The sequence below is a fragment of the Pelophylax lessonae genome (genome assembly GCF_965119305.1).
Source record: "Pelophylax lessonae genome assembly, chromosome: 6".
NCBI classification, from domain to species: domain Eukaryota; kingdom Metazoa; phylum Chordata; class Amphibia; order Anura; family Ranidae; genus Pelophylax; species Pelophylax lessonae.
In genome coordinates this window covers 215,984,955-215,999,613 of record NC_138773.1, presented here as the reverse complement: position 1 = coordinate 215,999,613, position 14,659 = coordinate 215,984,955, and the positions used below count along the sequence as shown (strand labels likewise).

Sequence of the window (14,659 nt, the reverse complement as noted above, 5' to 3'; positions counted from 1 at the left end):
ATTTTAATTCAAACAGGAATGTTTCTTACCTGCTGCTCCAGCCATGTGTTCATCCACACTCAGAAGAAGCTCCCAAGCAGCCGGTTGGATGTCACCATACATTTCCTCTGTTAAGATTGGAGCTGCTTTAATCAGCAATGACAGGGGAGCTGGGGACAAACTCATAACCTAATTTGCACAAAAGGAGACATGTATGATTTGGAAAGCACTAAAAAGATTTCAATACTAAATTAAACATCTGGTATCAAAAACATTCATGAGCATACTGTTTAGGCTTGCCATGGACCATCATATGTCCCCCAAAACAGACTCGCAGCCTTCTGTTTTGGCAGTACCTGCTGAATAAATTGGCACACATGCGATATACATCTTTCTTTCCTGACTGGCCAAATTCCATAAAGATTTTTCAAAAAGCTGGAAAATGTTGCCTTGCGTTAATGAGGACTTTAAATATTGTAAGTGTAATTGCTCAGTCCTCAATTAATAGTCTTATTAACATTAACATCTTTTTGGCCTGGGTCGGACCATTCTTTGGCCAACATCAGCACCAAAGCTCAGAACATGAAATGGATTGATTTCTAGAGTAGTCAGCTCATAAAAATTGATTATATTATGGACCTGTGTTCAAGAATACAAGTAAAGCAAGTAAAAAAGGAAAGAAATCTCTGACCGCTAAGGCTGTACTATTATAGCAAATCAAGAAAGGGCATTCAGGTTATTATCACAGATACTCATTGGTCACTGATTCCAATGGGTCCTGTTTAAGCGTAGCCCCCTGAACTAAAGATAAGACCAACTTTTTATCTTTCTGTTGATTATCAAATGAGTTTAGCTGGTTATGAAACCTTTACCTGGTGCCTTATATATTTCAGCATACCACTGTCCTTCTTTCCTTCTAGATTGGCTTCGGTAACTCTCTTCTTCAGTGATGGGGTCCGCAGGCAAGATTTATCTGAGCACTATGGGCATAGAAAAACACACTACTCTTACTTCTTGTTAGATGATTTTTTCTTCAATATAACATTTCTATTAATCTAAAAGCACCTAATCAACAATTATCTTTAAAAAAGTGCTGGAGCTTTGGCTGTCAGAATAGCCCAGCATTTAGTTGAAGCATGGAGAACTAAAAGTTATCTGTTTTCAAACAGACTTCTTTGGGTTTGATACTTGTGGAGGTAGATTAAGTAAATTAAATATAATATAAATCAAGTCACGCTAAACATTTAGAATGGGACAGATAAAGTCCATAAATTATAAATGGTGCAATTCGTGGCTCTCAAACCAGGCTCCTCATGGATATATGCTTACCAGAATGGTGAACAATTAATGCAGGTTCTTTAGACCAAAATCTTAACCACTTGATAGAAGAAGGGAACCAGAAGGCTCATGATAGTAATGTGAACGTTGGGTCATGAATAAAAAAACAAAAAGAAAAAACGCAATAGCGTAAAACCCAACAAAATTTGGTACAATTTGACTATTGACACCAATGTGGTTATCCAGTGATTGAAACGGGAATAGTTCTCAAATGGTGAAAAAAGTGAAATCTCCACCAATCTTATGCGCTGCTTGCAAAACAGAAAAAATGGACGTTTATGACCCAACGTTCACATTACTATCACAAGCCTTCTGGTTCCCTTCTTCTATCAAGTGTATAAGATTTTGGTCTAAAGAACCTGCATTAATTGTTCACCATTCTGGTAAGCATATATCCATGAGGAGCCTGGTTTGAGAGCCACGAATTGCGCCATTTATAATTTATGGCCTTTATATTGACTTTATCTGTCCCATTCTAAATGTTTAGCGCGACTTGATTTATATTTTGTTTCACTGGGGTGTGGTCCCACTTGAAGTTGCAGCTTTTCTTTATTTTTCCATTAGCGCGGTTATTAATTCTATTCCAGATTAAGTAAATGGTAGACAGTGGCCTGAAAATGTTCTGAGATTTTAGACTTTTACGCAGCATTAGTGAACAATGGACAGAGAGGTCAATACAATTTACTTACTAACACATACTGCTCAACCAATCGATATGGTTTTACAATAAGTTGCCTTTACAAATTAATATTAAAATGAAATAATGCTTTACCCTTTGTTTACAAATTGATCCCGCAAACATGCAGAGATATACAGTACATGTTTTACACACACACACACACACCTCTTTAACTTTTTTGCCTCTAAGACCAGATCCGCAGCCCAGATGATCTTCTTTGAGCGAATCTATTGTGTCTCCATAAAGCAACTTGAGAGCTCTGACCAGCCGAGCACATGAGCGACTATGATGAAGGTAGCAGTGTGGGTGGCAATAGTCCACATGGGTGCAAATGAAGCTTTGTTGGTTGCATAAAAGGATCATAACCTAAAAAGCATAAAAATACATAATTAAAACACAAACACTTGTGTAAAAAGTTACAAAATCTTTATTCTTTATAAAGCAAATAAGAAATATTGCATATAAATATATTGTATTTTCATTTCAAGCCCACGTGTGGAGGGGAAGGGCTGGCCAATTCTTCACGTTTTTCTCTGTCTATTGTGATCTTCTTTACAAAAAAGGTTCTTTTACAGAGCTTCAAGCTAAAAATTTACAGACACAACTGAATGAGTCAGAGCAGTAACTCCCCTTCCCCATCTAGTGTTCTACTCAGATGGCTTCTTTCAGAAAACACAATGCACAAGAATGGATGAGCAAAACAGCAGCTCGGTACTCATTCCTGTGATTATGGGGCATGTGCAATGTACCATTGGGCCTTGCTTACATGCAGGATGGCGAAGATCACTTAGAATGCTACTTTTCTGACAAGGCCTTGCAGAAGCAACAGTTGGCATACAGGCATGTAATTTAAAGAAGGTTGAATTTCTCTATGCTGTACCTTAATATCTACTGAGGCCCCTAAACTGCCCTGCAAGATTTACTAGAGAGGTGAAAGAACCCTGTGAGCTGGAGTCTTTCCTAGGTTTCTTTGTTTGCTTTAGCAGCTAGTACCCATCCTAAGCATTTTTTTATATTTCTGTGCTCTGCAAGTTTTTTCTAAGTTTAACATATTGATTACTTCTATCTTCTACTGTTTAGGTGTCTCCAAACAGAGTAGAAAGAAACAATATCTGAGTTATGATTATTTATCCACCCCAACCAATCACTGAGGAGGTTGTTCAGTGGTGAGGCTGAAGGAAGGTGATAAATGTTCGGAGTAACCTTTCAAGTTAATCTTTTCTCCATGGTCTTTGCCTAGTTGGAGCCTGTGTACAAAACTCTGCAGTATTCCAATTGTTTTGCTTGGAAGACTATACAGAGGGAGCTAAGCAAGAAGATGACTGCCTGGATGGGCCATCTGTAAAGAAATCTTTTGTGCTGAAGAGTATTTTGGGGGACCCCAGTGGAAGCTACTGCCACTAGTCCCTGCAAGAAGGATTACCTGCTCACATTTTAAGGTACTTGGCTGTTATCAACAAGCAAAGAGCATATATTGTTCGGAGAGTGACAAAGGTCCATCGTGACCTAAGAAAACACAGTGACTTCTATTACAGGGTCAAAGCTCTGATTTCCCTGTTATTAAAGGACCAAGACTACCAAGAAACCCGAGGAAGGCAAAAACAAGCTACACTAAATTAAAGTTTGGAAGTTGAGGTTCACCCCCAACCTCTGTGAGACATTTTTGCTGGTAACCTTTTTGAGCATCCAGCATCTCTATCTCTCTCCCAAAGCTGAAGTGAATAAAAAAAATACAAAAATGACTAAAGTGACTGGATCCCAACTTTTCTTTTACCCTACTATAAGCCATGGATCCAACCCTGAGAATTAAATGTTTTCTGCCACACCACTTTAGGAGGTCATTCCCCACCCCCTGGGAGGGGGAGTGCTGCACACAAAACATCAGCTTAAAAACATATCAACTGAAAGAAAATAATTGATCCAAATCATATTTCCCTTTTTATAACAATCAGCTTGAGGCAAAAAGATAAACCAATCAGTGAAGATGGCAGAAAGCCAACTCAGTAAACCTTTTTTCCATGTGTGGTTGTAAACGTTTGACATGAAAAATTAACAAAGCATATCCTTTTACAGGGTGTACTTGCTGCAATCCAAAACACTTAGTGTAAATTCTGTCTGCTGTCTGCCTGCTCTGCTATCTGTCTGAGTCATTTCTGACAGCTAATGCCGTCCCCATGGGGTGGAGGTGGGATAGGGGATGGTAGCACCAGCACACAATCTATGACTGACAGCCTCAGCTGTGTATGTTTGCCTCTGAGTTTGTTTGAAGGGGGTGTGTAGATTCTCTCCACTCAGGTCTCAGTTTATACTTTTTGCTATGGGTTCTGCAGTGTGTGAGGTCAGATCCTTCCCCTCTGCGTGCTAGAGCTCTGAGACATTGTGTAAAATGTGTGCTTTAGGATGCTGTAGAGAAGAGTTAATAGCAGATAAACAGGTACAACTTATGTAGGAGAATTTGCTTAATTTCTGTTTATCACCTGAGGCTAGTCACTTCACTGAGTAAACAATATGTAAGGGTTTACAACAACTTTTATCCTCTGCAGCCAGACTTGGCACAGCTATTTCCAACATCTGTTTACAAGTAGAGTACTTTCTAAGCATATGCTATTTAATGTCCTCAGTAGCTACTTGATAAAGTGCCAATCAGATTCAAACCTCCATGGCAAGTTTCTGAACTGATTGGTAGCTGTGAGAAATTTCTCAGTAATAACAATTACAAAATTGAGCTTTCTATATGTAGATACACAGCAAACAGTCTGTGGAGGGTGTGTTTGGGGATCTATCTACTGCACACAAAGGGATTCCCAAATCATTTGACAATTGACAAAAGGAATTGCAGCATATTATTGCACTGCAGCATGTCTGAAATCCTGAGCAGTTAGTCTGAGTTCTCTAAACTGCAAGGCTTAAATTATATCTAAAGCCAAAATGTAAGTTAGGGATAGATCAGGGATTGTAAAAAAACACATATTGTTGTTATATTGGAGAGATTTAAGTTTACATCCTGTTGTGTCTATAAGACCAGAAGTGATGGTAATTCTCACAAATGACAAAATAAGGGAACGCCCATCTTAAACCAATGCCACTAGAAGTCCTCTTTTCTGTTTTGGTGACAACTCAAGATTTTATATATTTTTTTCTTTTAAGCTTGTTGACAATTGTCACCAGGAAAAAAGAATGATAATCCCACCATTACCTCTTCCCAACTCATCCTAACATTATCAAAACTAAAAGCTTGGCTTTAGATAGACTTTAAAGTATAAGATGGAGTTTCTCAATGTTTTTTCAGTCAATTCGCCCTTTATAATTCTGCACAACCTTGAGGCACCCCATTCTAAAAATGTAAAAAATTAAACTAATAGTTTTACATAATGCAGCAACATTCACACATGTAGGACACCCAACATTAGAGGTGGTTTAATCTTAAAAAAGCAAACACACATTTGCACACTGGTATTGACTAGTATTCCAATGTTTCTCTCCTCTCTCGGTTTCTCTTCCTCATTCAGCTAATTTGACCCAGTGCTGACAGGGAGGGGCAGGGGAGCCTGCCAGCGTTATTGGTTCAGTGTGGTAATCAATGTTGTGTATGGTCTAGTTTTCTTATACATTCATGTTTTTCTTTTTAGACCTGTGTTTTACTTTTCACTACTTACGTGCAACCAAGACATGTTACGGTGATAGCTTTCTTCACTGCCAATGTTTCCTCCATCTGGTTCAATACTGGGTTCACTAGTGCTCCAAGGGCTCCCTTCTTCTCAGAAACAAACATTAAATATACCATAAGTTTAAAAAACCCAAATATTTCACTGGGGTAAAGATGAATCAGCTCAGCCATGCACATGTGATTCACAACAAAGCAACACAACACATCTACCCAACTCCCTCCCCCTCTAATCACTAGCTGGGTTGGCAAAGACAAGCACATCTATTGGCACATGTCCCCTTTTTTCAAAGGGATGGGACAAAAAGTGGAGAACGAATTCCCTGCATCTTGGAGATGCTGCAGACCACACAATTGCAAAGTCTGCAAAGGATATTGTTGCTTTGTGAGTATTATAGCATTATAAAAAATACTCCGCTGCAATGAAAATACACTATAGCCCATATATTGTTTTATTTTACTATGGGTATATGTGAAGAATTTGTGTCCAATAAAAAATATTTGATGTTATCAGGTGGTTTGCTACATGGACTTATATAAAAAATATGTTGAATAACATCACTTATAATGGAGGTAAATAAAACTATTGTTTGTTGGGTGCAATCTCAAATAGTGGTTCTGATATAGTGTTTCTTCTATATCTATTTTTATGCCACGTTCTGTATTATTCCTTGGTTTTGATACAATGGTACCACAAGGGAAAGTTGCAGCATTTTCTTCTACTTTGATCATTCAAGGAACATTTATTAAACTGTTGGTGTAGATGGAAATTTGATGTTTGTTTCAAACTTAATGGATCTTTTTTAATAACTCTGAGGCTGTTTTCTTTTAACATGGAAGTAATTGAGAACTAGCATGTGAACAATGGGAGCAACAGATACTTTATTTACCTTCATTTTTTATTTTTTTAAAAACTGCCTATGTGTAGTCCTGTCTACCATACCTCCCCTTAGAAAGCTTTTCACTGCGTTACCTATATCAGTTACAGTGTCCCTGCTCTGTGACAGCTGGATGTCATCATTCTCGGACCCTGAGTCCTGCCGTGTAAGTTTGGTGCTCTTTAGGCTGCCGGCCCGGCGAATGCTGGACAGGGAGCCCCCTTTCTTCACCCGGAAACTGCGGGTTCCTTTTATCTGGAGCAGGCGGGAGCCTCCTATCCTGATCTTCCTGCTGGGAACTGCATTGAAAGAACACAAGAGGAATTGTTCCCTCTTCTCTGATTGTTTGAGAACACATCTTACTAGATTGCTTTCTTTTGCACAAATCCATCATTCCAAGTATTTCTTTATTCAAACTCAGAACTAATGACAGCCAGCAGGACAAGTTTAATAAAATTATTGCTTTAAATATTTTTACCAGATTTTAATTAGTAACATAAAAATATAAATTGAGAACCTTGCACAATCCATTTGTATGAAATTTAGTATAACTAACAGTGTATGATTGGATCCAAAGCCACAAGCACAACTTATCAGTGAATTCCTTAAAGGGTACAGGCAAAACCTTTTTGGTTTTGGATTGAGTGAGCAATGCTCAAAACCCCTATCAGATTATTCTTTGCTGTTTGTGTGCCACTGCAGAGATTTCTTTTCATTTCCTGTCCAAAAGACATAAGAAGTAAGAGGAAATCTCCTTAAAGTGAGGATAATTCTCTTCTTATACAAAATGGATGAATTTGGCCTATACGTGCCACATCCTTTTTACAACAAGGGGAGAAAGACCAGAGGCCCAAGCAGGGGAGGCCAAATCAGAGGGCCCACACAGGTCAGTGTAGGTCATAACTGGATCGCACGGGCGGGTATTATATGCCCTCATATTTGGCCTTCCCTGCTTGGACTACAAACGCTATGCGACTTGCACAAAAGTACTAATAGAAATTATGTACTATATTAACATGCTGTAATTTTATGTACTTTTATACCTAGAGTTGTTTATATATCCCATTTTTAGCTCATAAAGGTACATTCCAGGAAACGGGTCGAGCTTTGAAAAACAATATCTGAATATGTCAGTCTGTATATATGTAACATGTAATTTAGTGTATTTAATACACCATGGAGATAAATGATTAAACAATGACCTATTCTATAAGATGTTATCTTACATGTAATTGGAAATTGATTTTAAGGGATTCTTGTTGTGTAAATATACTTTTTTTAAAGAGGAGCTCCGCCCCCCAGGAAAAAAATTAAAAGTCAACAGTTACAAATACTGTAGCTGCTGACTTTTAAATATTAGAACTTACCTGTCCAGGGTTCCCACGATGTGGGCACCTGAAGCCGATTTTCACATCAGCTCTTGGGTGTCGCCGCCGCCATTCAGGGTAAGGGAACCCGGCAGTGAAGCCTTTCAACTTTCAGCTTCACAGCTGGTTCCCTACAGCGCATGCGCACAGCTTTCTATTTGGCCCGGCGGCAGAGGAAGAAGGAGGGGGGCCGAACTTCCGAGGGACAGCGCCGTGGCACTGTCTCCCGGAAGTGGAGAAGGGCACTTGTCAAAAACAGGTACCCATTCCCCCTCCCCCCTGAAAGGTGCCAAATGTGGCACCAGAGGGGGGAGGAAGCATATAAGCTGAAGTTGCACTTTAAGGTGGAACTTCACTTTAAGTTAAATTGTAAGTCTTGTTGTGCCTTGAAAATCCTGTCATGTCAAATAGTCCTTTAATTTCTCTTATTATACAGTTATCACCAGAACAGGTGTTTCCATTGCAAGATTAGCACTCATTTCTTTCTGTGTCAGTGACACTGAAAATTAGGACAAATAAAGAGGTGAATCTCTCTAACAGGGACAAAAACTTGATAATGGGACTAGCCGTTCTATACTTCATCTAGAAATGTAGGGAAAAAAAATATCTTTCCATTCACTTGAATGAGGTGGGAGCCTGTGTTCTGGGGCTTTTGTTCTATTTAAGTTGGCTTGCATTCTCATACAAGTCTATAGGAATGCAAAACCCACTTGAAAAAGGTCAAATGCAGGTGAGAAAGAGATCAACAGCAGGTCAAACCTGTCAGTAATTCTGAATTACCTCAGAACCCTCTCAAACTGATGTCAACCTGATGCCATCAACACAATCCCAAAGCCCATCAACAGTTCCTTGGTTTAAGAATACAATGTATAATGCAACTCAAGAGTAACAGAACTAACACTGCAGGGTTCCTAAATTACTACTGGATGGCTGTCAGTAATTTGTAAAAGGAGGGCATAACCTGATTTACATTTTCTTCACCCAAAAGATTTTACGTATTACCTACTTGCTCCTTCAACTTTAAGCAAAGCTAATAGAAAATGTGGTGAAGATACAATGTTTTTTTTATACCTTTGGCTTTGCTGTAAATCTAATATTGTCTGTAAGCTGTGGAAGTAAGCTGATAAAGCAAATCTTATTATAGTGTTTGTCTGATAATTAGTGGGTTTAAAATTCAGAAATAGAATGTTCTCTGCTTTGCCACAAAAATGCAATATTTCAGATAGTAAATGTAATATTACACTGTTTCATATTACACAGAGAAGGGCAACTAAACTAATTAGGGGATTGGAGGACCTTAATTATGAAGAGCGTCTGCAATCGCTTGATTTATTCTCCCTGGAGAAGAGACGCCTGAGAGGGGACATGATAGCAATTTATAAATATCTCAATGTTGATCTCAGCATAGAAAAAAAGCTATTCAGTCGAAAGGATTGCATAAGGACTCGGGGGTATACAATGCGATTGGAGGAGAAGCGTTTTAACCTCAGGCAACGTGGGGGGTTCTTTACTGTTAGGGCTACAAGATTGTGGAATTCTCTACCACAAGAGGTGGTTTCTGCGGGAAGTATGGTGGCTTTCAAAAGACTCTTAGATGTACATCTCAAGGAGAAAAACATTCAGGGGTATGAGAGATGATTACGGCCACACACACTTACACAGGTTGAACTGGATGGACTATGGTCTTTATTCAACCTCACCTACTATGTAACTGTAACATTAATCCATACACTAAGAGATTAAAGGGTGTGCCTAGCTATATCTTTTTTAAGTTTTGGATAGGGTAGGAAGCAGTAAAAACCCAGGTCAGCTTTTTTTAAATGTATTTATTTATTTGCTGGCCTTATCCTTTTAGAGAAATTTCTCTCCAGTTCCTGTCTCCTGACAATGTTGTTGGTGTAAAGACAGGCAGTCTGTAAAAACAAAAAGATTTAATACTTACCTTGAGTAAAATCTTTGTTCTTTTTAGGAGCTTCAGCTGCCCATTGCATTTGACACTCCTGGGTGTGTCAGATTCCTGGTCCTCCGATAACCAATGTGGTTCCTTCTGCTGGCTGCTACATCTCTAAAGGACACAGTAGCAGCCAGCAGAAGGAACCACAGAGCTTGGCCAGGGTAACACTATCCAACACATACTCTTCATGAGAGCAAAGGTTTTACTCGCCGCCCACTGGAAAGGTAGCCCAACCCTTCAGAGGGCTGTATGCAGTTGTCTAAGCTGAGTATCTGTTACACTCTCTCTTTCACACTGCCCAGACCCAGCACAGTACCTCCCTTTCAAGGAGAGGAGAGAAGAGGGAAAGAGAGAGGGCTTGATCTGCTCCTCCTCCCACCCCTACCCCTCTGTGTATGCCCTCCAATCCCTGGTGTGCTGTTCCTCAGAAAAGGGATGTGGACAGGAAATTTGAAGCCAAGCAGCAAGCAGAAACATCGTAGATGAAAGATGCCGATGCCTGAGTCTCTATCCTTGGGTGAGTGCGCTCACCATCCAAAGTCTGTTATGGAAACCTCCCACCTCCCTCCTTTGTCTCTCCTGCCTCTGAGGAATGTGAGTACACTAAGGCGAGAGGGACTGAGATGTAAGGGTTGCTCTTCAGACTCTGATGTAAGAGGGACTGTGGGAACCCTGAGTTGGGGGGGGGTGCTGGGAACGCTGATGTAAGTGGCGACTTTGGTGAGCAGAAATCCATTTTACACCAGAGTCCACAGCATTCCCGCTTACAATTTTTTTGCTGTGCATCGCTAAACTGTTCGGGGTTTGCTTAAAGAAAAGGTGGCAACCCTTTTAGGTGGTCATACACCTGCAGCTGTTAATTTTATTATTTTTCTTTGGCCAAAGGTTTGCTTTAAAGAGTGTTTCTAATGTGTGTAGAGTGATGGAACATACATATATAAGACATATTCCATTATCTAATTTTTTGCTTAAAAAACAATTGAAAACATATTTGCTGGTCTTAGTAACTGACTAGAGGTCTTTGAGATGATAGATGCAATATTATATAAAAGCATAGGTTTTTGTGTTAGTGCGACTTCATTAAATAAAGCATTTGAATTGGTTCTCCTTCTTAATAAATAAAAACAAACACACGCACAGTATATCACATTGCTATTTATACAATTGCTATCCTTCCACCAAACTGTAACTGAATAACATGGGCATTTTTTTGGGAAATATTATCTGCACATCATAAACCTTTCATAGAAACTGTAATCATTTTATCTAACCACAACACGTTTATTAATTGTAATACAATTTGGAATAAATACAATATATTTCATGTGAACCAGACTTTGATATAATTCAAAATGTGTTTTTAAACATTTAAACATCAGAAATTAAGATATGTGAGATAATCTATCTTCCAGTCTTACTGTTTACAATATAATCTGCCAAGTTGAAGACATGAGAGCATCTGTTAAAGTTTTTGGAGGTCTAAGCACCAGTTAGAGAGGGAGCTTTATTGACTATATTATGTGATACAATGTTTTAGACAGATGCCGTTTACAAAAACATCAGGGAACTACACCTCAAAAAACCTTATCTACTGCTTACCTGGAAGCTGTTGCTACAATACAGAACCCAGAAGTGATCAGAGTTGATTGCTTCCAGGTTCAGCCTAAACACCATTCTGACTGCTGATTGGCTATTACTTCTGAAAATAGAAAAGCCAGCTGAGTTTGTTTAGAAATGTACTAGCTTTTCTATATTTAGTAAAAGTGATGGGGGAGCTGTAAAGTTACCTAATCACTTCTACCTGTGGGCCATAGGTACATGCATTTGCCTGATAGGTGATCAAGCACTGGTTAGTGTGTCCTCATGCACCTCTTTCTTATGGGTATGCATTTACATCTGCCTTTGTCTATGCTATTTATTGTATCTGCAAATCTCTATAATTATGCAATTTTGGGACTGTGATATATTGGTTGTTGTCACAAGTTTTAGAAGTGCACGTTATTCCTTATACGTAACTTAATATGTAATAGACATGTGCAGAATGGAAAAATGTGTTTAGTTTCGGATGGATTCATTATGTTACTAACTTTGTTTAATTTCGGAATTCATTTTGTTTAGTTTCTTTTTTATTAAATTTTGTGTTGTTTATTAATTTTCTAACAAATTCCAAATTTTCGGAACAATTCATATTCGGATCGGTCGAAAAATGATTGACCAATTCGAATTTTGTGTAAAGAACAGCTGGTTGTTAAGCCAGGCCGCCACGTCCTTAAGAACTGATGACTCATCAGCTGTCAGCAGGCTTCCCCACTAACATCTGAAATGTAAACAAAACAATGCCTGCAATGGAAAATTCCAGAAAAAAACAGCATGGGGTTCCCCCCCAATTCATACTAGACGCCACAGGTCTAGTATGGATTCTAAGGGGAACCCCATGCTAAAATTAAAAAAAAAACGGCGTGGCCCCCCCCCACCCCCCAAGATCCATATCAGACCCTTATAGAAACATAGTAAAGTGACGGCACAGCAGGAAGAGCCACTTGCAAGTGAGTGAGTGTTTATTGCTGAATGGTACCCGGACTACATATTAGGATTCCTTACTCACCATTAACCGCTTGCCGACTGCGCACAGTATATTTACTGCGGCAGTCGGCCCCGGCCAGGCAGAGGGACGTAGGTCTACGTCGCTCGCCTGTCACTCCTTCCAGAGCCAATAGCGGGCGGGCGCGCGCCCGCCGAGGCGCGCGCCCGCCTCGGCTCGTTCACGGAGGAGTGCGGGAGTGTGACTGGCGGACCCGATGTCCGCCGGTCACACTACGATCGCCGCTACAGCGGGAGAAAGACAGAGCGGCTTGTGTAAACAAGCCACCTGTCAGTTCTCCCTGTGTAAAAGTGAAGATCAAACAGTTCTACTATGTAGAACTGTTGATCTTTGTTTTTACACTAGTAGACCTGTCCCTGCACAGTTAGAATCACGCCCCTAGGACACACTTAACCCCTCCCTGTCCAATACTGTTAACCCCTTCCCTGCCAGTGTCATTTTTGCAGTAACAGTGCATATATATAGCACTGATTACTGCAGTAATGTCACTGGTACCCCCAAAAGTGTCAAAAATGTCAGTCAAGGGTCCGATCTGTCCGCCGCAATGTCGCAGTACCGCAAAAAAAATCGCAGATCGCCGCCATTACTCGTTAAAAAAAAAAACACCAAAAATGACAAAAATCTTTCCCTTTGTTAGTAAACGCGATAACTTTTGCGCAAACCAATCAAAATACGCTTTTTGCGATTTTTTTTTACCAAACATAGGTAGCGTAAAACAAATTGGCCGAAAATTTTAAAAAATTTTGATTTTTACATTTTTTTTGGGGGGAATTTCATATAAAAAAAGTGAAAAATATTGTTGTTTTTGCAAAAATTACGCTCTTTTTTTGTTTATAGCGCGTGATCAAAAAATCGCACAGGTGATCAAATACCACCAAAAGAAAGCTCTGTTTGTGGGAAAAAAAGGACGTGAAATTCGTTTAGGTACAGCGTCGCACGACCGCGCGATTGTCCGTTAAAGTCACGCAGTAAAAAATCGCAAAATAACCCCTGGTCTTTTAGCAGGAAAATCCTCCGGTGGTAAAGTGGTTAAGGCTACATATGACCCATAGAGGGTCTTTATTTCTGGTGAGTAGGGTGCAAGAGGGGAGTGTGGCACCTTTGCACTGATGAGCACCTTCCAGCACTAAGAAAATAAGCACCTATTTGAGCACATTGGCACGTTTTTGGACTTTCTTATGGACTGTTAAACATTTTTTGAATGGATTAGAGTTTTTTTGAGCACTTAGTGCATTTCTTTGCACATATATATATATATATATATATATATATATATATATTTTTTTTTTTATATCTATTTTTGCACTTATATATAAATGTGGAAATATTGCATTTAGCACTTATCTAATGTGGAACTATTGCATTTAGCACTCTACATAGCACTGTCAGCACTTTATATTTATTTGTTTAAATAATTGCGGTTAGTATTCTTTTTTTAATTCAATAAAGGCTTTATTTAGGAATAAGATTGTAACAATGAAAAATAGTAATGTAAGCATTTTGGTAAAACATCATGAAAGAATACAGACAGACGTTTCAGTATAAAAGTTGAATGACATATTTGACAAGAATTATGTCCTGAAAGTCTCGTACAGTCAACAAATCAACCGGTACTGGTGTAGCCAGGGAAAGAACCACTACACCAGATGGCCATAGAGGCCAAGAGGAAGGAAGATAGAGTGGAAAGGGATAAAGAAAGAGAAAAGAGAAATTGATAGAAGGGGTGAGGTAGGGAGTTCTGAAACGGGCATTCCTAAGCAGTCAGGTTGGGTGTCATGTACCAGATATAATATTCGGTAAACAAAGGTCAATAACTCAGAAGGCTGTGTAGCCTCATCTTAACACTATTTAATATGTAATCAATTTGGGAAAATCATCAGACAATGTGAAGAGTACCCAGGGTCTCCAAGTTTCATGGAAGTCAACATCCGATTCCTTCTTAATAGCGATGGTCTCTTCCATGTCATATATAAGTTTCACCTTGTCCGCCCAGTCTTTGGTAGTGGGAGTGTTTTGCGTATTCCATTGGAGGGGTATGACCGCTTTGGCCGCATTCAGTAGGTGTCTGACTAAGGAGTGCTTATAGCTTTTATACGAGAGATTATTTACATGAAGTAAACAGCAAGCAGCATCAAGGACCATAGAGGTGCCTGTGATGTGTTTGATAAGATTAATAATCTTGGACCAGTATGTCCTTA

At 39.3% G+C, this 14,659-nt stretch overlaps 1 protein-coding gene across 35 annotated transcripts in view; it reads right to left on the bottom strand.

The window, feature by feature from the left end:
* Window positions 1-14,659, bottom strand: part of UNC80 (unc-80 homolog, NALCN channel complex subunit) — a 222,403-nt gene that overhangs the window by 105,678 nt on the left and 102,066 nt on the right. For 30 of the 35 annotated variants that reach the window (XM_082262331.1, XM_082262360.1, XM_082262361.1 and 27 more), the window contains 5 exons: window positions 6,634-6,837; window positions 5,653-5,750; window positions 2,162-2,362; window positions 852-959; window positions 30-168 (listed from right to left, as the gene is read on the bottom strand). In XM_082262331.1, coding sequence (XP_082118457.1) covers window positions 30-168; window positions 852-959; window positions 2,162-2,362; window positions 5,653-5,750; window positions 6,634-6,837 — 750 coding nt within the window. The remainder of the gene's footprint in view (window positions 1-29; window positions 169-851; window positions 960-2,161; window positions 2,363-5,652; window positions 5,751-6,633; window positions 6,838-14,659) is intronic. The other 5 variants (XM_082262344.1, XM_082262350.1, XM_082262351.1 and 2 more) reach the window with 1 other exon arrangement.